Raw genomic sequence first — 25000 nt, 5'->3', positions numbered from 1 at the left:
AGGAGATCTCTCTAAGGCCCCAATGTTCGAGATGTCCACACAGAACACAAGAACGAGTGAAAATGGTGTAGTAAGTTTGCGAGGCCAGTAGGTGGAACAACGAGTCGTCATAGTTTTCAAAAAGCTATTTTTTCGCTTGTGTACACACAGTGCCGTAAGGGCTGCATTTCCCCCCATTTTTCTTTATAAGCTCTCAGTTTTCTGGCTCAAAGACATCTGTTGTTATGTGGACGCAAGGCAAAACCGCAGCAAAACCTCCTAGTCTTTAAAAGCCTCCGGCGAGTGCACCAGAGTCTAGAGAACCTCTGTCTCGGCTGATGAGGAGTGTGATGACAGTGTGATGAAGAGTGTGACGAAGGCTGTGTTGACGAGTGTGATGAAGGGTGGGACGGAGGTGAGACGAAGGGTGTTGTGAATAGTGAGGAGGACTGTGGGTAAGAGTGATGAAGACCATGATGAAGGATTACCTGGACTTCTGAATCCGCACTGACCGGCTGCAGGGGGAACCAGGTGTCTTTAGCGTGGTACTTCTGGAGGTCTTCCTTCTGTACTGCTACCTTACCTGTAACACACACACACACACACACACACACACACACACACACACACACACACACACACACACACACACACACACACACACACACACACACACACACACACACACACACACACACACACACAGGTTAAGGGAATGGGTCAATGGTTATGGAGTAACGGTTAAAGTCACTAGGGTCTAAGGGTTAAGGTTGCTAGAGGGTTAGGGTTAAGGTTGCTGTGGTAAAGGGTTAAGGGAATATGAGGTTAAGGATACTGTGGGTGAAGGGTTAAGGGTACAGGGCGCTAAAGGTTAAGGTTACAGGGGGCTAAGGGTAAGGGTACTTGAGTAAAAGGGTAACATGTACTGGGGGTTGAGGGTACCATGGGTTTAAGGTTAGGGTTACTGGTGATTAAGGGTTGGGGTACTTGGGGTACATGGTTACAGGTACTAGGGGTTAATGGTACTCAGGGTTAAGGGTAATGGTACTTGGGGCCAAGAGTTACATGTACTGGGGGTAAAGGTTAAAGGGTCCTAGAGAGTAAGGGTACTGGGGAGTTAAGGTTAAAGGCTACTAGAGAGTAGGGTACTGGAGGTTAAGGGTACTGGGGGTTAAGGTTAAAGGGTACTAGAGAGTAAGGGTACTGGGGGTTAAGGGTACCAGGGGTTAAGGGTACTAGAGAGTAAGGGTACTGGGGTTAAGGGTACTAGAGAGTAAGGGTACTGGGGGTTAAGGGTACTAGGGGTTAAGAGTACTAGAGAGTAAGGGTACTGGGGTTAAGGGTTAAGGGTACTAGAGAGTAAGGGTACTGGGGGTTAAGGGTACTAGGGGTTAAGGGTTGAAGTTACCTGGGGTTAAGGGTAAGGGTACTTGGGGTAAATGGTTAAGGGTACTAGCCGGTTAAGGTTCTCAGGATAAGGTTAAGGGTACTTGGGATTAAGGGTAACATGTACTGGGGGTTAAGGGTTAAGGTTACCGATGCTGGAGTCTCTTCTGAAAACGTCCCTGTCGAATATGTAGAAGGAGAGGTGTCTGAAGCTCCGAGGGATCTCACAGTAGAAGTCCTCCCCATAGAACGGACTGGAGGGACACACACAGGTCGCACGTTAATCGAGTCCCTTCTTACCTGAGCCACATGTTACCAGAAGCGGCTTAAGTTTTAAGTCAGGTGAATAAGGCTTTGAGCCTCATCCTAACTGGGTTCCAACCCTCCGACATGTTGCTCTCTAAAAACTCGTGATTCATTGAACAGTTCATTACAGATTAGCTTTAACTAGTTTATATTTCATTTTGTAAATTACATTTGAAATGCAAGCTGACATCACAATGGCTCATCGCGAAGTTAGACACGTAACGCCCTTAGTCATTTATAACAGGGAACTCACAGGGAGGAACAAGGAAACTGAGAACACAGATGGACAGATATGTGTGTGGGAGACATACGGCCGGACAGATGTGTGTGGGAGAGTACCAAAGTGACTTCTCGATGATCTTGGTTCTGAAAACCTCTTCCTGATCCAGGTTGACGGTGCAGTAGCAGTCTCTCATCTTGTTTGGCCCGGGGTAGGGAGGGATGTTTTTGGCTTCCCCTAGGAGGGTATGGCAGGAGGGAGAGAGGGACGGAGGGAAGGAGGGGGGGAAGGGGAGTGAGAGGGGGGGAGGGAGAGAGGGAGGGGGAGGGAGGGAGGGAGAGGGGAGGGAGGGAGAGAAGGAGGGAGGGAGGGAGAGGGGAGGGAGGGAGGGAGAGGGGAGGGAGGGAGAGAAGGAGGGAGGGCGAGAGAGAGGGAGGGAAGGAGGGGGAGAGAGGGAGAGAGAGAAAGGGAGGGAGGGAGGGAGGGAGGGAGGGAGGGAGGGAGGGAGGGAGGGAGGAAATAAAGAAAGAAGAAGGGGTAAGAGATGAACTTTGGGTTAGATGTTTGTCAGAAACATTGAGTCTGTGTTGAAAAGTCGTAGATCAGATGTTGACTATATTTTAGTTCAACGACATGTTCATTAGTTTATTGATGATGAAATGGTTGGTCGTGACTCGTGAACCATATTAAGATAACGCTGAGGGAAACACTTACACTGGGCTATAAGGCAACATCTTCCAGTATTGCTCCAACTGAACTAGCCCTGGCCATACAGAAACAACAAACACAAACACACACACACACACACACACACACACACACACACACACACACACACACACACACACACACACACACAGACACACACACACACACACACACATTTGTCTGTATTGTTTTCCTGTGTAGGACGTTTCCTGTGAAGTCCTCAGAAGTAGAGTCCTCACAAGGTCAGCAGACCCTCATGGGACAGGTAGCACTCCTCACACACTCACACGCACACATGAACACACACACACACACACACACACACACACACAGACACACACTCAGGTGTCTTTTAGCCTTCACCCGCTAGCTAGCATTTATCTCCTAGGTAACCTGTAGCTAGCCTTTATCCTCTAGCTAGCTAGAGGATAAAGGCTAGTTGGGAGCTGGCTGTTCGCTCTCTTCCTTGAACTGTAACTCTGAGAACTCTGAGAGTCCAGGGGGCAGGTTAATATTCAGCTCAAGGCTACAAATACATATTCACAAATTACTTATTAACATATTAACAACAACAGTTCCTCCTCTACTAATGAGTACCGCTTCAAGACCTGCATTGCAGTGATGTTTGATCTGGATGAAGCGGGAAGATCTATATGTTTACATATCTAGTATGCATCATGATACAAGATAGGTAGGGTCTCCTTTGCTGTCTGTAGTCTCTCTTAGGTAAAGGCTTTGACTCTCCCCGAGATGGGAGTTGAACAGGAAGTTGAGACAAAGTAACCTTTTCTCCTCTGACAAACCAACCATTATAGCTGCTGTCATACTTGGAGAACATCTCAGCGTCAGAACGTCTCGTCTCTCAGAGTAAAATACACAAGAAGCTTTTGTGAAAACAACAGCATCAAGGCAATATCACTGAGGAAACAGAGACTCTACAAACATATTATTGCCACACAGGAAGAGACCCTACAAACACATTATCACTGTAGAACCAGAGACCCTACAGTACAAACACATTATCACTGTAGAACCAGAGACCCTACAGTACAAACACATTATCACTGTAGAACCAGAGACCCTACAAACACATTATCACTGTAGAACCAGAGACCCTACAGTACAAACACATTATCACTGTAGAACCAGAGACCCTACAGTACAAACACATTATCACTGTAGAACCAGAGACCCTACAGTACAAACACATTATCACTGTAGAACCAGAGACCCTACAAACACATTTTCACTGTAGAACCAGAGACCCTACAAACACATTATCACTGATGAGGCAGAGACACTAAAAAAACCTTTTTCACTGTAGATCCAGAGACCCCAAAAACACATTATCGCTAAAGAACTAGATACCCTAAAAGAAAAACAATCACTGGAGAGGTAGAGACCCGAAAAAAACGTATTATCACTGTAGAAGTAGAGAACATACAAACATATTATCATTTATAGTTTTCTTTTATCACATGTGTCTGTGATAAAAGAAAACTATAAATATTTATCTCAAGTGTAGACACAATGAATAGATTAGAACTATTAAACATATTATCAGTTTAGCTAGAGACCCTTCAAAAACATTATAACTGTAGAACAACCAAAAAACTACAGAACTACAAAAAAGAAAGAGGGAGAAGGGAGGGAGAGGTGGAAAGATAAATGGGTTGGGCATGCGGGGAGAAAAAAGAGCGAGAGAGTGAGAGAGAGAGAGAGAGAGAGAGAGAGAGAGAGAGAGGGTGGTGGGGGGGGGCTGTAGTTACAACAGGAAATGAGATGAGGAGAAAGGAATTCGACTGAATCCAAGATGGAGTTTAAACGGCACTGAACCCCATTACCCTGTGTGTGTGTTTGTGTGTGTGTGTGTGTGTGTGTGTGTGTGTGTGTGTGTGTGTGTGTGTGCGTGTGTGTGTGTGTGCGTGTGTTTGTGTGTGTATGTTAATGTGTTAATGCCTGTACTAATGCGTGTTTTAAAGGGTATTTATGTTTTTATTTAAATGTGCACTTTCGTTCTTAGTGTTTAAATTTGTGTGGATGTGTGTTGGTTTGTTTATAAGTGTGTTGTATGTATGTGGGTGTAGACCAAACAACACTCATATATTGCTTCACTTTATAGACATACACTGTACAGAAGACACAATGTTTAACAACACTGTGTTGAACTTAACTGTATAGAGTTTAAAGAGACACTGACTCTAAAGAGATACACTGTATATAACAACACAGTTTTAAACTCAACTGTATAGAGTGTATAGAGTGCCGATGTATAGAAAACACTGTATATAACGAAAATGTGGAGAAATACAATTTCTTAACAGTGGTGTATATACACTGTATAGATCAACATTTATTTTGAGTTGTCTGCATAGAAATAGATTAACTGTATAGAGATACACTGTATATGACAATACTAAGTAGAACTACACTGTATGGAGTGCATAGAGTGACACAGTACAGATACACTGTATATAATAATAATAATAGAGGTATACTGTATAGAGGTTATAGAGTCGCACTGTATAGAAATACATAACCACACTGTTGCACTTTACTGTATGGATAACTCCACTGACACTGATCTGTGCTACATATATTTACAACACTTCAACACTTATATAGAGCTGTCTGCATAGAAATAAACTGTGTAGAGCTACACTGTATATCAACACTGTTTAGAAACACTGTATAGAGCAACACTGTATAGATAAACTGTATAGCAATGCTGTGTAGAACTACAATGTATAGAGTTAGTGGCACCGTCTGTTTTTGTCCCCAAAGGGGGCAGGAATACTCAGATCAATATCCTAACATTAAATATTTCCTGACCCTCATATCGGTTTCACACTGTACCGGTCTCACACTGATGTAATACCGGTTTCACACTGGTGTTGTAGTGGTTTCATTAACACTGGTGTACTGTGTCATACTGGTTTTACTAACGCTGTTGGGGCCATAAACATTCACTGGTTTCACTCACACTCAATCAAACACTGAATCAATACACCCTGAAATCCCACAACAAACCCCCATCTCTGAAGCTACTGCACACAGTGTGTAATGCCTATGATGTTGTGGTGTTTTGCATGCTGATGTTAATCATTGTTGTGCGGAAACTTCTCAAGGTGAATGTTAAGGGTTCTTGCTGGTTATTTAATGCTCAGTAAACAGGACCGAGACTTGACCTTGTCAAAATGCCATGGCAACCATGCTACATGCTAATAACACTCTAGCTACATGCTAATAGCACGCTAGAAGAGGTTTGATATAAACAAGCTAGCTACATACTAATAACTTGAGGACAGGATGATATGACACAGCTAGCTGCAAGTTCATAATGCACTACCATTGGTATGATATTAACCAGCCAGCCTCATGGCTTATTAACTTCAGCACCTTATCTTAAAAGTTTTGGAGATTATGTAGTTTAAAATCCCAACCAATCAGAATGCATTTCGGACAGATAATTATCAGCAGGTAATAACTAAAGGCTCTGGCATAGCTCACTAGTCAATGGAACGTAGCCTATACAGTGCAGACAGACAGTTCAGTGGTCCATGGAGGTAAACAGTGATGACAGACAGTTCACTAGTACATGGAAGGTACATGGTGCAGACAGACAGTTCACTAGTACATGGAATGTGCACGGTGCAGACAGACAGTTCACTAGTACATGGAAGGTACACAGTGCAGACAGACAGTTCACTAGTACATGGAAGGTACACAGTGCAGACAGAAAGTTCACTAGTACATGGAAGGTACACAGTGCAGACAGACAGTTGAGTTAACTAGTACAAGAACGGTACACAGTGCAGACAGACATTTCACTAGTACATAGAAGGTTCACAGTGCAGACAGACAGGTCAGTGGTTCATGGGAGGTTCACAGTGCAGACACAGTCTGCTGAATTTCACCGTCTTAGTCCAGCCTTACATTTCCCACAATCTTTGCGAATAGTTTCCCTTTCTGGTTCTCCAGTATACTGTAGGTCTTGATGTGAAAGTTCGTTATTTATATATATTATAACCGCTGTTCCTGACACATATGCACAACATATGAAGCCTATACAGGATGGTGCGTGACATATTCACAACAAAAAATAATTTTGATGATGAAATCTCATAGAGATGCTCTGAGTAACACTGATAATCTCACACCAGGTACACATGCTCACAAAGTCTTCAAACAGACCTGCTAAGGCAGTCTTCTGCAGAGGGCAGCTATAGCAAGTTGTGGGTCATTGTTGTTTATGGGCACCCCAGCAGAGGCTATTCTTTGTCTGGTATAACTGGGATATAAACAGGGCTTAAGGTGATGAGTACCATCTGATTATCAATCACTGCTGATCAATACTCACCATCCTCACAGCGCTCACCCCAGCGGAGTTCTCTCTGTCTGGTATGGCGGGATTATGAATAAATGGGCTATAGGACTATAAATGGACTTAACGCTGACCCAAAATCACCAATCACATCTCTCCCACATCCACCCCACCCTGAATCCATGGCAACATGTCACATTAAGGGAGGTAGAGGGGTGATCTACGATGTGTTTAAAATGAAGTGGCGGGGTGGAGGGGGGGCAGCAGCTGGGATGCTCCATAATCACTGACCACAGTCTGCTTCTCTCTCGCTCTCTGGACTATATTAGCATGTGGCAGTCCAGGAGACACAATAACTTCTTACTCGCGGCTGTTCATGCTCCCCAGGAAGTGAATTCAGGGTAGTTTCCTGTTTCCTTTGCTTCAGACAGCCAGTAGCTTCCCCGGAAGTATAGGCTTTGCCCTCATGTGTGTATCTGAGGGTGTTTTGTCCAAGGGCGTGTATCCAAGGGTTTGTGTGTGTGTGTGTGTGTGTGTGTGTGTGTGTGTGTGTGTGTGTGTGTGTGTGTGTGTGTGTGTGTGTGTGTGTGTGTGTGTGTGTGTGTTTATCTGAGTGTGTGTGTGTAGATCATGTTGTGTGAATCTAAAGGTGTGTATATATCGGTTTGTGCATCTAACACGCACACAAACACACACGAACAAGGCAGAGATACATTTGAAAGGCCCGCCCCCCCCCCTGGAAGATTTAACCGATTTAGAAAACGTGGCTTGCGAAACCACACCTAACCACAAGTTAAGATACTTGTTACTGTTTTGATTGGTATGTGTGGAAACAAGTACTGATTTTCGAAACCGGAATCTCGCGAATCCCTCACGCGTGTGTGCATTCATATATTTATTAATTTATAAATTTATATTTGACGTGAGTACGAACGCTGTCACGGACTTTTACAGAAGAGGAGAGGCAATCAACAGTTCGTAGTGTTTCATGTGAAAACAAGCAGCTTTGAGCTGTGAGCAGGCCGGCCTACAATTCACATGAGGGATGAAACCAGACATGTACAACATGGTCCGCTACCCGAGGGACAAAGCACGTCCGCTCAACGCGCTATGACTCGGTAACACACGGGGTAGGCTCGGTAGAGAGCGTACATCCAGAAAGTGAAGAGGCGAGAGTGAGTATCGAGGGTCTGTAAGTTATCCCCCTATAAAGACCTAACGGTGAGGCCGGACCGGTGTACGGTTTCATTAATAACAATGATATAGGCCAACATGCAGACCAATGAAATAGTCTCTCTGTAGACCCATCATGACGTTGGCTTGGAGAGGGGGTTGGGCAGAGATTTGGATGTCACCACAGCTAAGGATTACTCAAATCCGATATGGAGATATACATCCAACTTGACATGATTCTAGTCAACACGGGACCCGACCTCAGACCGCAGCCGGCAGAACCATGAGCGACCTGGACTCCTCTAGTCCAGTTGTTCATGTGTGGAGCGGTGCGAGCCAGCTGTGCCTTTTCTGGATGTGGGTTTTGACTGTGTGTGCGTGTGTGTGTGCGTGTGCGTGTGTGTGTGTGTGTGTGTGTGTGTGTGTGTGTTTTCAATGTGTGTTTTGTAGCCAGTCCGCAGCCAGAGAAACGTGTGATTTGAATTACAACACGGCATGAAGCAGAAGTGTAGCCGTCGGACACACACACACACACACACACACACACACACACACACACACACACACACACACACACACACACACACACACACACACACACACACACACACACACACACACACACACACACACACACACACACACACACACACACACACACACACACACACACACACACACACACACACCGGGGGTAGGGGGTAGTCTAGCTAACGCTTACCTATTTTGATTTTAACGCTCTGGAAAACACGGAGACCCTCCTCTTCGACGGCCATAGTCCCGCCGTGTCGCCGCTCCTTTAAACACAACCAGATCTTCAGCTACTCTCGCAACCAGTCAACTCCGCTACTGTGGCGGGGTAGTGCATCGATGCTCCCCGGGAGCCAGCGTCCGTCTGCGGCTTCGACTCCTCGACTCTCCCCGGCAGCATCTCCGGTGGAGGCGTGGCCTGGCGTGTCCCCGCCTTCCTCCGGTTGAGTGACAAGTTTCGTCTGGGAGAATGGGAGACTTGGAGCTTGCTTGCCCATGTTTTCAACACTTGGAGCGCATTTACAGCAAAAACATTTCCCGGAGAAAACGGTTGACCTGTCACTCTGGGACAAGCGCCTCCTCACGAATGTCGCCAAAGGAGTGGATTGTGGAGTGTTGTGAGAGCACAACAGATGACATTCTCTGCAATTCGGATTATTTAAAATACTGTGCTGAGGGTGAGCATTTATAAAACCTAAGAGAGTCCGCATCACAGAGGATCTGTCATGGACAACTAATAAGGCAGGGCAGCGCCTTTCCCTGATCCACCAGTCCTTCTCTAGAGTTGCAGAGTTATAGCGGACAGGAAGTGTCACTCCCTGGTTAGGGAACAGCTGGAGGGCTTTACAAGAACTTATAGCCTACATCAGGAGGTGCAGAACCAGAGTCTGTAAGAACATGAATGATTCTCACCAACCCAACAACGGACTGTTTCATCTGCTGCGGTCAGGCAAGCGATCCCGCAGTCACGCAGCAAAAACAGAGAGACTGATAGAGCTTCTTTCCCCATGCCATCGGGAGGGGATCAGGGTCACAGCAGGTCACAGAACATTGAAATTCCTTGTGACATTGAAAGCAACAAATATGTAGAAGAAATAAGCAACACATAAATATTCAGGATTCTATTCTTCTCATATTTTCTATTTTTTCAGATCCTTATTTAAATCATCTCCTATTGCAAATATTGTTGCTTATTTTTTACTGTAATGTTGCTGCTTTAAGCAATGTCACTGTATTGTACTGTACTGTATTGTGTATGTGACAAATAAACACACTGAATATTAAATGCATAAAACTGATTATTTCTTTGGCCGACTGCATATTGTCATAAATATAGGCCTACATAAATGTATTTATGATCTCTATTAACTATTAAAATCACAAACAACTTTTATGCAATGTCATCTTAGATCATATAGCTCAGAATAGCCTGTTCTGGTGGAGGTAAGGGTGCAGATGGGGTTAAGGTTACTGTAGGCTGAGGTTAGGGCGTAGGTGCAGGTTAGGGTGTAGGAGGACTGGTAGGGTTCATTTGAAGGCTGTGGTTAGGGTGGGGGTGCAGTTAGGGTGAGGCCGACGGTGGAGGTTAGGGTGTGCAGAGTACCACACTGACAGCTCCTCTATGTAGAGTGTGGACCATTCTCCATATAGTAGAGTATAAAAGTTAGCTCATGGGTCATAATGTGTATTGAAGAAATATAAGTCAACGGTGACACTTTACCAAAAGGGTGCATTAATGGAAGGTTCATAAATGTTACCAAGAAATCCTTAACTCTCAACTAGTAACAAATAACAGAGCATAAGAAACAGATAATAGATAAAAGATGATGCATAATAAAGAATACAATTAAACTATTTCAAACTGCTGGAAGTGATAATTGTTATATGCTAGGCATTCCACCATTCTAACTATCTTTATACTCTACATGTGTTTACTTGGGCGGGCGCATCAGAGGAAGTGAGCAGGACGACTGTGATGGAGACGCCCTGCGGTACACCACACATGCACACACACACACACACACACACACACACACACACACACACACACACACACACACACACACACACACACACAAGTAGAGGCAGAGGGGGGATGGAGGAGTAGAAGGATGAGGTGGAGGAGGAGGAGGATGCTGAGAGGTGGTGAGAGGAGGAGTGGGAAGAAGAGTGAAGGGAGGAGGAGGGTTGAGGAGAGTGAGGAGGAGGAGGATAGGGACGGAGAGGAGGAGGAGTATTTGGGAGGAGGCGAGGGAGGAGGAAGAAGAGGAGAGGGAGGAGAGGAGGGTGGAGATGGAAAGGGAGACATTAAAGTGTAGGGTGGGAGGATTTTCTCTGAAGAGTAAATGTGAGCAGATATAAATACATTTTATGTGAATGACATGACACCAGTTTCTTCTTCGGTTTCTTCTTTATACACATTTCCTTTATTCAAGGTCTAAATATATCAACACAAACACAAACATCAATGGTCAACAATGTAGATTATTTTATTATTTGTTACTTGAGACTGTGTCATTTGATAATTTTGTTGAAAATACACATCTATGTAAAACTGTTTTTAATATCGGTATGTGTTGTGTTTAGATCGTTCATCATAGCCCTGTGTGTCAAACGTTATTTTTAATATTGTTTAAACATAAGCGTGTATGCTAACGTAAGTGTGTACAGTTTTTAGGAAGCCCTTTGTATATAAATCATATTAGAATAGACAGAACATGGGTGCAGACACCAACAAACACTTGTTATGTCAACTCAGGATAGAGATCAGATCAGCCATCAAGAGTTAGGTCACATTAAAGTAGGACAACAGGATCTAAAAACGCATATGTAACTATATTATGTATGTATAAATAGCATAAGATATCGCAGAGGGATTTACCCACTTCACAGCTACAAAATACCTCGTCAAGAAAATGTCAAAAAGTGTATTGATACTCAACGTAAACTAATTTACTCATTCTTCGAATGACTCAGGATTGTAAGGGTGTGTCTTAATACCCCCCCCCCCCCACCCCCTTCTCTGTTGTGAGTAGTTTGAACTTCCTCAAAGTCAAAAATACCATGCTTCATTTAGCTGAAATATCAGCGTGAGTGCATGCAATTATTCACTGGCTTTTCTTATTAGCCAGGATGTTAAATAGACTACAACCTTATTATCAGCTTGAAGGAATAGAAGGAACATTTACTATATGTATGTGACCTTGCAATGGATTTAATGGAACATCATTTTCTGATACTAAATGCATTCACTTAATCACAATCACCCTCAATAACATAATCTTAATTGAATTATGGATTTATATTGTCCATCACTTTAATAATAAATAATAACAAATGTAATATCAGTCAATAAATGTGAATTTATGATAAGGGAAGGTTTGAAGGTGAGGAAATGATAAAGGGAAGTTATGGTTTGGTAACAGTAACAGGTTTTTGAAGGTTAGGCAATGTTGAAAGAAGGTTTGGTTCCGGTTAAGGTTATTGTCAAGGAAAGTAAGGTTATGGTCAGAGGATGTTAAGTTAAGGTAATGTTATGCTGAGGGGACGATTGTTTAGGGTAAGGGTATGGTAAGGGGATAATTATTTAAGGTAAGGTTATGGTATTGGAAGGTTTGGTTATGGTGAGAGAAGGTTTGATTAAGGTAAGCTTATGGTAAGACAAAGCTTGGTTAAGGTTAGATAAAGGGTCGGGTATGTTTGGTTAACGTAAGTTAAGCTAAGAGGAGGTTTGGTTAGGGTAAGCATATGATAAGGTAGGATTTGGTTATGGTTAGTTAGCAGTAAAGGGTGGTGTGGTTAAGGTATGGTTATGGTATGGTTTAATTAAGGTTATGTAACCATAAGGGCCGGTTTGGTAATGGTAAGGTTATAGTAAAGGAAGGTTTGATTAAGGTTAGTTAACAGTAAGGGGAAGTTTTGTTCGGGTAAGGTAATGGTAACAGGGGGATCGGTTACAGTAAGCTTATGGTAAGGGGAGGCTTTGTTATGGTTAGGTTAAGGTAGGGGGGGGGGGGTTTATGGTTAGATAAAGGTACTAGTAGGTTTGGTTAAGGTTAGTTAGGATAAGCGGAGGTTTGGTTAGGGTAAGGTTATGGTGAGGGAGACGCCTCATCCAATGAGGACGGGACGCTACGCCCTATAAAGGAAGGAATCTACGTCCCATAAAGACAGGACGCTACGTCCCATAAAGACAAGACGCTACGTCCCATAAAGACAGGACGCTACGTCCCATAAAGACAGGACGCTACGTCCTATAAAGGAAGGACGCTACGTCCTATAAAGACAGGACGCTATGTCCTATAAAGACAGGACGCTACGTCCTATAAATAAAGAATGCTACGTCCCATAAAGACAGGACGCTACGTCCCATAAAGAAAGGACGCTACGTCCTATAAAGACAGGACGCTACGTCCTATAAATAAAGAATGCTTCGTCCCATAAAGACAGGACGCTACACCCTATAAAGGAAGGACGCTATATCCTGTAAAGACAGGACGCTACGTCCTATAAAGGAAGGACGCTACGTCCCATAAAGACAGGACGCTACGCCCTATAAAGGAAGGACGCTACGTCCTATAAAGACAGGACGCTACGTCCTATAAAGGAAGGACGCTACGTCCCATAAAGACAGGACGCTACGTCCCATAAAGACAGGACGCTACGTCCTATAAAGGAAGGACGCTACGTCCTATAAAGACAGGACGCTACGTCCAGGAGGACAGGACGCTACGTCCAGGAGGACGGGACGCTACGTCCTGTGAGGATGGGAGGCGTGGCCATGAAGGTAGGTAGTCAGGAGGTCGCTAGTAGGCGTAAGGCGGGGGCTTCACGAAGGGGGTGTAGGCCGCGGCGTAGAGCACAGGGGCGTCAGGGGTGAGGGTGTAGAGGTCAGGGTGCCCCCCCTCCTCCTGGTTAGGCTGGGTGGGGGGGTGAGGCACCCGGGGCTGGTCGGAGGCGTGGTGCTGCCCCTCAGGGTGGTACTGTGGGGTGTGCATCACCGGCTGGGTCAGGTAGGGCTGGGGGAGATCACATGACATGAGGTCGTTAAGCTGCCGCATCTCATTTAAGTTATGGCTTTGATATATGGATTATGGATATATCTATATGGAGTTTTCAATGGCTTGTAACTCCTGGGCCGTATTATACCTTAAGTATGTCTTAACGGCTGATTCTTAACTAATGGTAGATGGTAGGGGTGTTTAGTGATACGGTGTGTGTGTGTGTGTGTGTGTGTGTGTGTGTGTGTGTGTGTGTGTGTGTGTGTGTGTGTGTGTGTGTGTGTGTGTGTGTGTGTGTGTGTGTGTGTGTGTGTGTGTGTGTGTGTGTGTGTGTTTGTGTGTACCTGCATCGGGTAGGTGGGTTCGGGTCAGGGTTAGGTGTGTGTCTGTGTGTGTATGTGTGTGTGTGTATGTATGTGTACCTGCATCGGGTAGGTCATCATGTGCTGGGTGGGGTTGTAGAGGAAGTGGGGGAGGGGTGCCGGGGGTGGAGTCACATGGAGGGACGGCTTGGGCTGCAGAACATATCCCAGTACAAACAGTTAATAAAGCCTAAATATATCAGAACACCCTGTTAATAAAGACTAAATATCCAAAATACACCTTAATAAAGACTAGGGGCACTATTTTAACGGTCTGAAATGCAAGTGAGAAGCGCCAAGCGCAAGTAGCTTTGTGGGCGGTTCTATGGAGACTTTGCTATTTGCTGGCGCAAAAATGGCTCTTGACTCTTCACTCTAGCTAGTGCCAGCTCCCATCCCCTTTAAGAGCCATGAGCGCATTTGAATCTGACGAGTTGATATTTTGACAGCGCGTCTACAGTCTCCGACGAGACAGATGCACATGAATTTAAAACTTCAAATGGCTCAGTTTTCTTCCACAACTTCAGAGTCCTCAAATAAATGTATGATATATGCAATACATTATAAACATTGTTTCTTATCAGTATTGTATGGATTATCGTTATCGACTTGGGTTCCTAATATGCATGCGTCCCACCGTTAATATACATTGCCATGGACTGTATTATGTGTTACGTGTTTAGTTTGCGTGTAGTTAAATTGATGGACGCACGCGCGCGCGCATTCATTAATTATTTTACACATACACACACGCACGCCCGCATTCATTCATTCTTTTTAACACTCACTCGCGGTAAAACAATCTCACGATCAAATACTCATCTATCCTAAAAGTTATGGGCATGTACAATATGTCTGTGTCAAGAAAATATGTGTTTGCTGTACAGTGTTTGCAGATGCATTGATTTAAAAGTACAATTTATTACCGCTGTATCAGCTGTTCTTTCCCAAATAATTTACCAAGAATGTGGGGCTAGGTAGATGAGAGAAGCAAAGTGTGTGCGCGAGGTGCCCAAGCAACATTATGCATGCGCCCTTAAAATAGCATCTGAACAACGCGCCACTGACTTTAAACCAGGTATTTCCTGGTTTGTGGTGTGATTTCTGAAACTTTAAAATAGCACCAGGGAACGTTTGTGCCAGAACACGCCTCCTCCTTTCGCCAAACCGCCCCTTGGGGCGCAAGATCATTCCCTAATTTACCGATGCGTGGCGCAGGAGGGAAAAGAACGCTCTACGCCAGTTACAAACTAGCAACAACGACACATGCGCCAGTGAGAAAGTAAATTGCGCCGGATGCAAGACGAGGCCCTAGGTGTGTGCAGCGATGACCCCGTCTAGGGTGGGTGCATCCCACAGTAACATACACAGTAATTAATTAACCTATAGATAAAACGACATATCCCAGAACACAGTTGGTATCGACGTAATCTTGGATCGAGCTACAATGTGTGAACTTCTCGGGGCTGAAATGGCAAAGAGCCTGGCCCGGAAATGACGAATGCAAGTGGCAGAGTAACTCATGTTTCCTGTTGTGTTAGAGAGATATTCTACCCCAGAAAAGTGCCATGATTCCTGCAAAAAGTAAAAAGGTGTTCAATGTCAACTTTAGGTACACCGACATAGAAGACTAGCTGTAGGCCTACACTGGTCACAGACTAGCTGGAGGGCTAAGCTGGTAACAGACTAGCTGTAGGCCTACACTGGTCACAGACTAGCTGTAGCGCTACACTGGTAACAGACTAGCTGTGGGGCTACACTTTATTCAATAAATAAAGTGGATTAAATGTCTCTTAAACTAATCTATCCAATTATAATATCAAAAATTACTATAGGATATCAAACAAAATCAATATGTGTCGAGTTGCGGACGCACATCGCCATATGTTCTCGACTGCTGGATTCGTTATTATTCTTTCGTTTCATATAATTATAATGCCAGGGTCTACGCAATATGCACACTGTAGAATTTTGAGATTCTAAAGGATTTGTTATAATTTGTTCTTCGATATAATTATGTAAATAAATAGTTATGATAATAATAATGCCATAGTTGCCATTTTTATTATATATTCATATACTGAATGTATATATATATATATATATATATATATATATATATATGGGGTAGTCCAGCTCACCAGGTCCTTGTAGGCTCCAAGCAGTGCGGCGGTGATGATACCCAGGCTGACAGCAAGGATGTTGAGGCACACAGAGGTCCAGAGCAGCCGGTGGAGGTGGACCACATCCCAGCAGCTGTTCACCCCCTCGAAAATATGGTACTGGTCTAAATAGCTGAGAGCAGACAATATAATGTTAATACATTATATTACATTGTAATACATTGATAAAGTGTGTTAATACCTATCACATTTGTAGCAGCAGTAACAGCTGTTGTGCCTGACTTTCAGCTTGCATCCTGTTTCTTGTTGCGAGGGACACTGAATCTGAGGAGGGGGAGGTGAGGGTGGAAAATAACAATGCATATCTATCATTGATATTTTTTTCTGCATGGCAAAAAGAAAAGTTATGTTCACAAATTAATTAAATGGCAATTGTTTTTTCTCACTCATGTTTCGATATTTTTTTATAAAGTACGATTTCCTATTCTACGATTATGATACATTGTTTATTACTTGTGCGGGTTTTTTTACATTATTTTGACATGGAGCTGATTCACATCTTGTGGCGTCTCTAACTGATTGGATAAAGAGTTCCTACAATTATTTTGTGGTTGAAATCAAAGTCTAAAGTCTAAGTCATCGAGATCAAGAGGTTGGAGTAGTATGACTTGCTGAACTCGACGGTACCCTATCCAGGATCTGTCTGTTTTTATTGTTTTCTGTCTCATCAAATGATAATACTTTCAAGCTTAAAAAATCATGCAACATATTTGTCCTGTAGTTCTTTACATAGCCAGTAGTGTGATACGTAGGCTAGTTCCATTTAGAGCACTGGTAACCGGATTTGGTAACCCTAAAAGTATTTATCATGATCAAGGTGATACAATCCAATGTTGCTTTGAAAATGTGCACAAAAGTGAGACGGATTACGTGATCCTGGATAGCCAAAAATGGGATTTCCAAATCTAAAAAAAAATAATTTTTTTGTGAGCCCAGAGCGTCTGGTGGTCATTAGACAGTACTGCATGCTTTGAGAGTGTGTTGGATCGGATCGGTTCAAATCAAATCTAAAGAACTGTCAAAGCATGCAGTACTGTCTACTGACCACCAGACGCTGCACGGCCAGGGAACATAAGATTACAACTGTAGAGACGCCCAGTGTTGCAACTTTAGAGCGTGCCCTTCCCCACTTGAGGGAGCTCTTCTCTCAACCATTCATTTCCCCATCAGGGGTTTCTGTGTTTCCAGTAGAAGGCATATTATTACTACCTGTGTGTAGTATTGTGGTGCAGTACTAGTACCTCTGTGTAGCATTGTGTTGTAGTATTAGTATAGTACTACTACCTGTGTGTAGAATTGTGTCGTAGTACTAGTACCTTTGTGTGGTATTGTGGTGTAGTACTAGTACCTGTGTGTAGTACTGTGTTATAGTACTAGTACCTGTGTGCAGTAGGTGTCGTAGTACTAGTACCTGTGTGAAGTATTGTGTTGTAGTACTACTACCTGTGTGTAGTATTGTGTTGTAGTACTAGTACCTGTGTGTAGTATTAGTATAGAACTAGTACCTGTGTGTAGTATTGTGTTGTAGTACTAGTACCTGTGTGTAGTATTGTGTTGTAGTACTAGTACCTGTGTGTAGTATTGTGTTGTGGTACTAGTACCTGTGTGTAGTATTAGTATCTAGTACCTGTGTGTAGTATTGTGTTGTGGTACTAGTACCTGTGTGTAGTATTGTGTTGTGGTACTAGTACCTGTGTGTAGTATTAGTATAGTACTAGTACCTGTGTGTAGTATTGTGTTGTAGTACTAGTACCTGTGTGTAGTATTGTGTGGTGGTACTAGTACCTGTGTGTAGTGCTGTGTTGTAGTACTAGTACCTGTGTGTAGTTCTGTGTTGTAGTACTAGTACCTGTGTGTAGTATTGTGTTGTGGTACTAGTACCTGTGTGTAGTACTGTGTTGTGGTACTAGTACCTGTGTGTAGTATTGTGTTGTGGTACTAGTACCTGTGTTTAGTGCTGTGTTGTAGTACTAGTACCTGTGTGTAGTACTGTGTTGTAGTACTAGTACCTGTGTGTAGTGCTGTGTTGTAGTACTAGTACCTGTGTGTAGTACTGTGTTGTAGTACTAGCACCTGTGTGTAGTATTGTGTTGTGGTACTAGTACCTGTGTGTAGTGCTGTGTTGTAGTACTAGTACCTGTGTGTAGTACTGTGTTGTGGCACTAGTACCTGTGTGTAGTATTGTGTTGTAGTACTAGTACCTGTGTGTAGTATTGTGTTGTGGTACTAGTACATGTGTGTAGTATTGTGTTGTGGTACTAGTACCTGTGTGTAGTATTAGTATAGTACTAGTACCTGTGTGTAGTGCTGTGTTGTAGTACTAGTACCTGTGTGTAGTATTGTGTTGTGGTACTAGTACCTGTGTGTAGTATTGTGTTGTGGTACTAGTTCCTGTGTGTAGTATTGTGTTGTGGTACTAGTACCTGTGTGTAGTATTGTGTTGTGGTACTAGTACCTGTGTGTAGTGCTGTGTTGTAGTACTAGTACCTGTGTGTAGTACTGTGTTGTAGTACTAGTGCCTGTGTGTAGTATTAGTATAGTACTAGTACCTGTGTGTAGTATTAGTATAGTACTAGTACCTGTGTGTAGTGCTGTGTTGTAGTACTAGTACCTGTGTGTAGTATTGTGTTGTGGTACTAGTACCTGTGTGTAGTACTGTGCTGTAGTACTAGTACCTGTGTGTAGTACTGTGTTGTAGTACTAGTACCTGTGTGTAGTATTGTGTTGTGGTACTAGTACCTGTGTGTAGTACTGTGTTGTAGTACTAGTACCTGTGTGTGGTACTGTGTCGTAGTACTAGTACCTGTGTGTAGTATTAGTATAGTACTAGTACCTGTGTGTAGCATTAGTATAGTACTAGTACCTGTGTGTAGTGCTGTGTTGTAGTAATAGTACCTGTGTGTAGTACTGTGTTGTGGTACTAGTACCTGTGTGTAGTATTAGTATAGTACTAGTACCTGTGTGTAGTGCTGTGTTGTAGTACTAGTACCTGTGTGTAGTGCTGTGTTGTAGTACTAGTACCTGTGTGTAGTGCTGTGTTGTAGTACTAGTACCTGTGTGTAGTGCTGTGTTGTAGTACTAGTACCTGTGTGTAGTGCTGTGTTGTAGTACTAGTACCTGTGTGTAGTGCTGTGTTGTAGTACTAGTACCTGTGTGTAGTAGGTGTCGTAGCCGTATCCCAGGGTACTTGAGTAGAAGTCACAGCTGCCGTCCAGCAGCGGCTGAATGTCCTGCACAACAGCACACCTCAGGTGAAGTCATGTGACGTGTGATGGGGAAGTCATGTGACGTGTGATGGTGAAGTCATGTGACGTGTGATGGTAAAGTCATGTGACGTGTGATGGTGAAGTCACGTGACGTGTGATGTGAATAATAAGGAGGTTTGATTACTGACAGTGATGGTGAACGTGTGGTTGTGAACATCTGGTTATTAAGGTGTGGTTGTGAAGGTGTGGTTCTGAGGTGTGGTTGTGAAGGTGTGGTTGTGAAGGTGTGGTTGTGAAGGTGTGGTTGTGAAGGTGTGGTTGTGAAGGTGTGGTTGTGAAGGTGTGCCAGTGAAGGTGTGGTTGTGAAGGTGTGGTTGTGAAGGTGTGCCAGTGAAGGTGTGGTTGTGAAGGTGTGGTTGTGAAGGTGTGCCAGTGAAGGTGTGGTTGTGAAGGTGTGGTTGTGAAGGTGTGGTTCTTTGGTGTGATAGTGGAGATGTGTTTGTGATTGTGTGATATTGAAGGTGTGTCTGTGATCGAGTGATAGGATTGGTGTGACGGTGAAGGTGTGGTTGTGAAGGTGGGGTTGTGAAGGTGGGGTTGTTAACGTGTGATACATACTATCCACTCGCCAGCGATCACCCCGTCGAAAATGGCACAGAAGAAGGCAGCAATGACTCCGAGACTGATGAAGATTATAGCGGCTATCAACTGGAGGTGGAGAGGGGATGGGGAGGGGAGAGAGGAGGGGTTGGAGAGAGGTGAGGGGGAGAAGAGTAGGAAGAGGTGGAGAGGAGAGAGGGGATTGGGAGAGGAGAGGAGGAGGAGAGGTGGAGAGGATAGGGAAAGAGAGACAAGACATACTAGTCAACATAATATCATACGTCATATGTTATATAACTTAACACCTGTGACCGTTGATACCTGCATGACTGTCATAGGTCAAAGATAATAATATATTATATATTGATTTAATATAATATAATAACAGTAATAATAATCATCATTATATAATCTTTATATATTTATACATGAAAATAATAAAATGTAAATGTATTTCTTTTATTTGTATTTAATATATTATAATACAGGAGCTAGAGTTTTGGTTCAGGGTAAAGGGTTAAAGGGCTGCTGGGTTATAATGTTCTGCTGTATCCCCATGGCCTGCTGGGTAATAAAGTGTTCTGCTGTAGTGCTACAAGGTGACCCAGAGGAGCGTCTGAAATACATCCAGCAGCTATCAGACCAGGGAGGGAGGTGATTGACCCAGCCGTCTAGCACCGCAGCCCGGGTCAGTGGAGCCGGGCACAGGCCCCGGTACACTTCCAACGAGAAATTAATTGTCCGTTGTTCGTACAGACAAATTGGCAGATTTGTGACCAAATCATAGCGCCAATTTGGTCTTCGGACACAGCAGGGAGCTCTGACCAACTAGTCCAATACACAGCGTCCTTCCATTTGTCATCGATTCCACGTGAATGATTGGTCTCAGCTCAGACTACATTGTTCCCTCCTTGGTTTAGATTTAGTTTGAAGTATGTAAAAGTAGTCCATGGCCCATCCCTGGATCCTTTGGAGCTCAGCATTATATAATGTTCAGCTCTTTTGTGAGAGTTATTTTCCAGTGCTCTTGGGGGCCCTCTGGTGGCTACGTGGACCCTAAGCAGGTGCTTAGCTGCGTATGTGTCGGGCCAAACCTGTTCACAACTCTGATTACTAGTGTTGACATCAATCCAGTGTCCAGTGTAGATAGGCTTGGAGCAGCAGTGAGATGCCTTGCTTGAGTATGCATGTGAGTGTGCCACTGTAGATAAGGGCGGTGTAACATACACCAGCGTTGCTACGGTCATTAAAATGTAACAAGCAAAGAAGCTGACAAGACGCACAGATGCCATGGACTGAAAATCTCTCTATCCCTGTCTATCGCTCTCTCGTTCTCACTCTCTCTAACTATCACTCTCCATCTCTCTATCGCTTAATCACTCTCTCTGTTGCTCTCTATCTCTCAATCACTCTTTCTATCAGTGTCTCTTTATCTCTTTCTCCTCTCTTCTTTCTCCTTCTCTCTACAGTATAGTATTGTAAAATAAATGCCATACCCTCTCACACTGAATCAGTATGTTTGTAAATGCACTAACATTTCGGCTGCACCGTAACATAAGATTGGGACATGAGCACACAACACCTCATTCATTATTTACATACCACACAAACACACACATGTGCGCACACACACACACACACACACACACACACACACACACACACACACACACACACACACACACACACACACACACACACACACACACACACACACACACACACACACACATACATACCCCTTGTTCTCTGTTTACTTCAGTTTATATGTGTTCACCTCTAACTAATATATGCTAACAGGTATAACGACTAAAAATAACTAATAAGTTGTTAAACAAACTTTATTCAACACTAGAATCGAGCAGTGTTCAACATTATAAACACAAAGGGGAGGATATTATATGTTAGGTAAATATATATCATATATAATCTTGCAATATTTGCTTTATATATAATTTATATGTAAATATATTATATATATATATATCTCACAATAAAATATATATATAATTATATAATATCTATAATATATTTAGTATATATAATATGTTGATTTATTATATTATACTTATTATAATAAATGGTTTACATAGTATATAAAAATATATATATAATTATACGATATATATAATATCACATATAATTATATATTTATTAAAGAATAGATAATTTATCCCTGACAAGGACCACAGTTAGGGTTAGAATTGCTCCAGGAGTCCGGTATCAGGATGATACTGGAGATGTGCAGGTCACCTGATCACCTGATCACCTGGTCACCTGATCACCGGGTCACCTGGGCTGAGAATACATTAGGGTTTTTTTACACATGGGTGGGGTTCTACCCACGGAGCTCAAAGGACTGTTATAGTTACATGGGATATGCTACATGGTAGCATTCTTACAGAGCATCTTGCATTGGCATCCCAAATGTCAATGTAAACCATTTGAAAAAATCATGAATGAAGCAGGCCTTAAGGGTCTTTGCCTTACATTGCCAGGCCCATTCGCAAATACATATTTGTCTGGCACCTCTCAGTTAAGTTTTCATTTCCAAGGGGCATTATCAACGAGGGCTGAGGGTTCACCAACTCACCGGCTAATATCAACCCCCGCAATTCTAATTGTATTACGCAATAGTATAGATCTTGTATAGTAATCATATCAAACATGCCCCATATTAGATAAATAGTTGTGATTTGCCCGCCCTGGGCCAGGTCTGCTGGAAATCTGTCTGACAGGAGGAGGGCCAGATGCATATGTCACAGAAAATAAATCAAGAGCTAACAGATTTGTTTATTTACCATGCAAGAAGACACCAGTCTTTAAGAAGACAGTTCCTCCTTCTAGAAGACACCAGTCTTTAAGAAGACAGTTCCTCCTTCTAGAAGATACCATTCTTTAGGTAGACAGTTCCTCCTTCTAGAAGACAGCATTCTTCAAGAAGACAGTTCCTTCTTCTAGAAGAGACTAACCTTTAAGAAGATAGTTCATCCTTCTAGAAGACACCAGCCTTAAAGAGGACACTTCCTCCTTCTAAAAGACCCCAGTCTTTAAGAAGACAGTTCCTTCTTCTAGAAGACACCAGTCTTTAAGAAAACAGTTCCTTCTTCTAGAAGACACCAGTCTTTAAGAAAACAGTTCCATCTTCTGGAAGAGACCAGTCTTTAAGAAGACAGTTCCTTCTTCTAGAAGACACCCGTCTTTAAGAAAACAGTTCCTTCTTCTAGAAGACACCAGTCTTTAAGAAGACAGTTCCTTCTTCTAGAAGACACCAGTCTTTAAGAAAACATTTCCTTCTTCTAGAAGACACCAGTCTTTAAGAAAACATTTCCTTCTTCTAGAAGACACCAGTCTTTAAGAAAACATTTCCTTCTTCTAGAAGACACCAGCAGACACTACAGGTATTGGTGGACCCTCACCTTCAAGTGTAAAGGAGCAGGTCGGTCAGGGGTCAGGTATTGGTCCGGTAGCATGTTTAGCAACATTTCAACTGGGATCACCTGAGCCTGCTCCTGGTACTCTTATTCCAGGGAGCTCTGCTCCAGGTATCTCTGCCCCAGGTATTTTGATATGAGTTACAGGTATGTCCTTTGCATTGGTGGCTCCAGGAGAAGCAAAATGATCAGACCGATCCTAATATAATCTACCTTCACATGGTCGGTCAAGTGACAATGCCAGAACCAATCCAGGGCCAGATAATCTGATTGGCTGCTTATTCCTGAAGGATGATGTCATCAGGCATCTATTCGGTTCCAGCTGTAACCCGATTCTCCAGTACCCCCTTGTAGGTCAGAACCTCAATGAGGTCAGAACCTCCATGGAGGTCAGAACCTCCATGTGAGTCGGTACCCAAATGTAGGTTCAGTACCACTTAAGTCAGTACCACCATGTAGTTAATTTCATGTAGGGTCAATACCTCCATGTAGGTCATAACCTCTAGGTAGGGTCCGTACCATTATGTAGTTCAGCACCATGTATGTCAGTACCTCCATGTAGGATCAGTACCACTTAAGTCAGTTACTCCATGTAGGATCAGTACCACTTAAGTCAGTTACTCCATGTAGGATCAGTACCACTTAAGTCAGTTCCTCCATGTAAGATCAGTAGCTCCATGTATGACAGCACCATGTAGGTTGGCTAGTTTCTCTTACACATGTTGGCCCCTGTATCTGGTAGGTTATATTACTGGTACCTGTATCTGGTAGGTTCTGTTACACCTGTTGGTACCTGGACCAGGTAGGTACTATTACTGGTACGTGTTTCTGGTAGGTTCAGAAAGACCTGTAGGAACCTGGACCAGGTAGGACTCACCATGTGCCGTCTGTTCTCCTGGAGGTGCATCCCAACGAGGCCTAGGAACGCTCCAAAAGTCAACTGGAAGAACAGGAGAAGGCAGCTTTACACATTGTTCCGTACCCTAATGGTGTTTTCGAAATGCCTCATACACCAACCAAATGATTGGCACGAGTTGACCTAATTTCCAGGCTTGTAGCACCTATAGCGTTCCTGTTTGAGTTTGCGGGCATCGCTACAAGAAGAGTCAGGGAAAGACAGTCATTGGCTAGTCATTGTTATTGTTAGCTACATTAGCCTTTTTGTCAAACAAACAACAACACTTTATATTGTATTGCACGAACAGCAAGACTGTGCAATGGATAAATTGGTGAACGGATTAAAGCAGCAATGTAACCAAGTGTGCAAGAGCATTTGAAATCGACATTAAAATGACCAACGTGGCACAAATACAAAGAAAATACATCTCATTATGGGCGCAGCCATCCTTTATTTTGACAAGTCGTACAGTTAACATCGCTGAACTTGGTGGACTCTCAGAAAGGTAATTGGGAAAGATTAAAAGGGGGCTTTGACTAGTGGACGTTGTTATGATCGTACATGGAGAATAACTACTTTAACTAGTGGATGTTGTTATGACCGTGGATGTAGATTAACTACTTTGACTAGTGGATGTTGTTATGACGACTACATGGCAGCAAAATAACCACCAGTAGATTCATTCTCATA

The 25000-nt window shown here is 43.2% G+C and overlaps 2 protein-coding genes across 3 annotated transcripts in view; both read right to left on the bottom strand.

The window, feature by feature from the left end:
• rasa3 (RAS p21 protein activator 3) overlaps positions 1 to 9117 on the bottom strand; it is a 25147-nt gene extending 16030 nt beyond the window's left edge. Inside the window, exons 1-4 of one of the 2 annotated variants that reach the window (XM_030377136.1) lie at positions 8818 to 9117; positions 2011 to 2128; positions 1516 to 1619; positions 468 to 562 (exon numbers count right to left, since the gene is read on the bottom strand). In XM_030377136.1, coding sequence (XP_030232996.1) covers positions 468 to 562; positions 1516 to 1619; positions 2011 to 2128; positions 8818 to 8872 — 372 coding nt within the window. In that variant the 5' untranslated portion in view covers positions 8873 to 9117. The remainder of the gene's footprint in view (positions 1 to 467; positions 563 to 1515; positions 1620 to 2010; positions 2129 to 8817) is intronic. The other variant, XM_030377135.1, reaches the window with a different exon arrangement.
• Positions 9118 to 11034: 1917 nt separating this feature from the next.
• Positions 11035 to 25000, bottom strand: part of tmem255b (transmembrane protein 255B) — a 15951-nt gene continuing 1985 nt past the window's right edge. The window contains exons 3-9 of the mRNA XM_030377492.1: positions 24290 to 24352; positions 19997 to 20086; positions 19316 to 19402; positions 16354 to 16430; positions 16131 to 16284; positions 14050 to 14142; positions 11035 to 13645 (exon numbers count right to left, since the gene is read on the bottom strand). Coding sequence (XP_030233352.1) covers positions 13433 to 13645; positions 14050 to 14142; positions 16131 to 16284; positions 16354 to 16430; positions 19316 to 19402; positions 19997 to 20086; positions 24290 to 24352 — 777 coding nt within the window. The 3' untranslated portion in view covers positions 11035 to 13432. The remainder of the gene's footprint in view (positions 13646 to 14049; positions 14143 to 16130; positions 16285 to 16353; positions 16431 to 19315; positions 19403 to 19996; positions 20087 to 24289; positions 24353 to 25000) is intronic.

Source organism: Gadus morhua, chromosome 14 (genome assembly GCF_902167405.1).
Source record: "Gadus morhua chromosome 14, gadMor3.0, whole genome shotgun sequence".
NCBI lineage: Eukaryota > Metazoa > Chordata > Actinopteri > Gadiformes > Gadidae > Gadus > Gadus morhua.
Note: the sequence above shows the minus strand (reverse complement) of the source record. Positions and strands in the feature narration are given on the sequence as shown.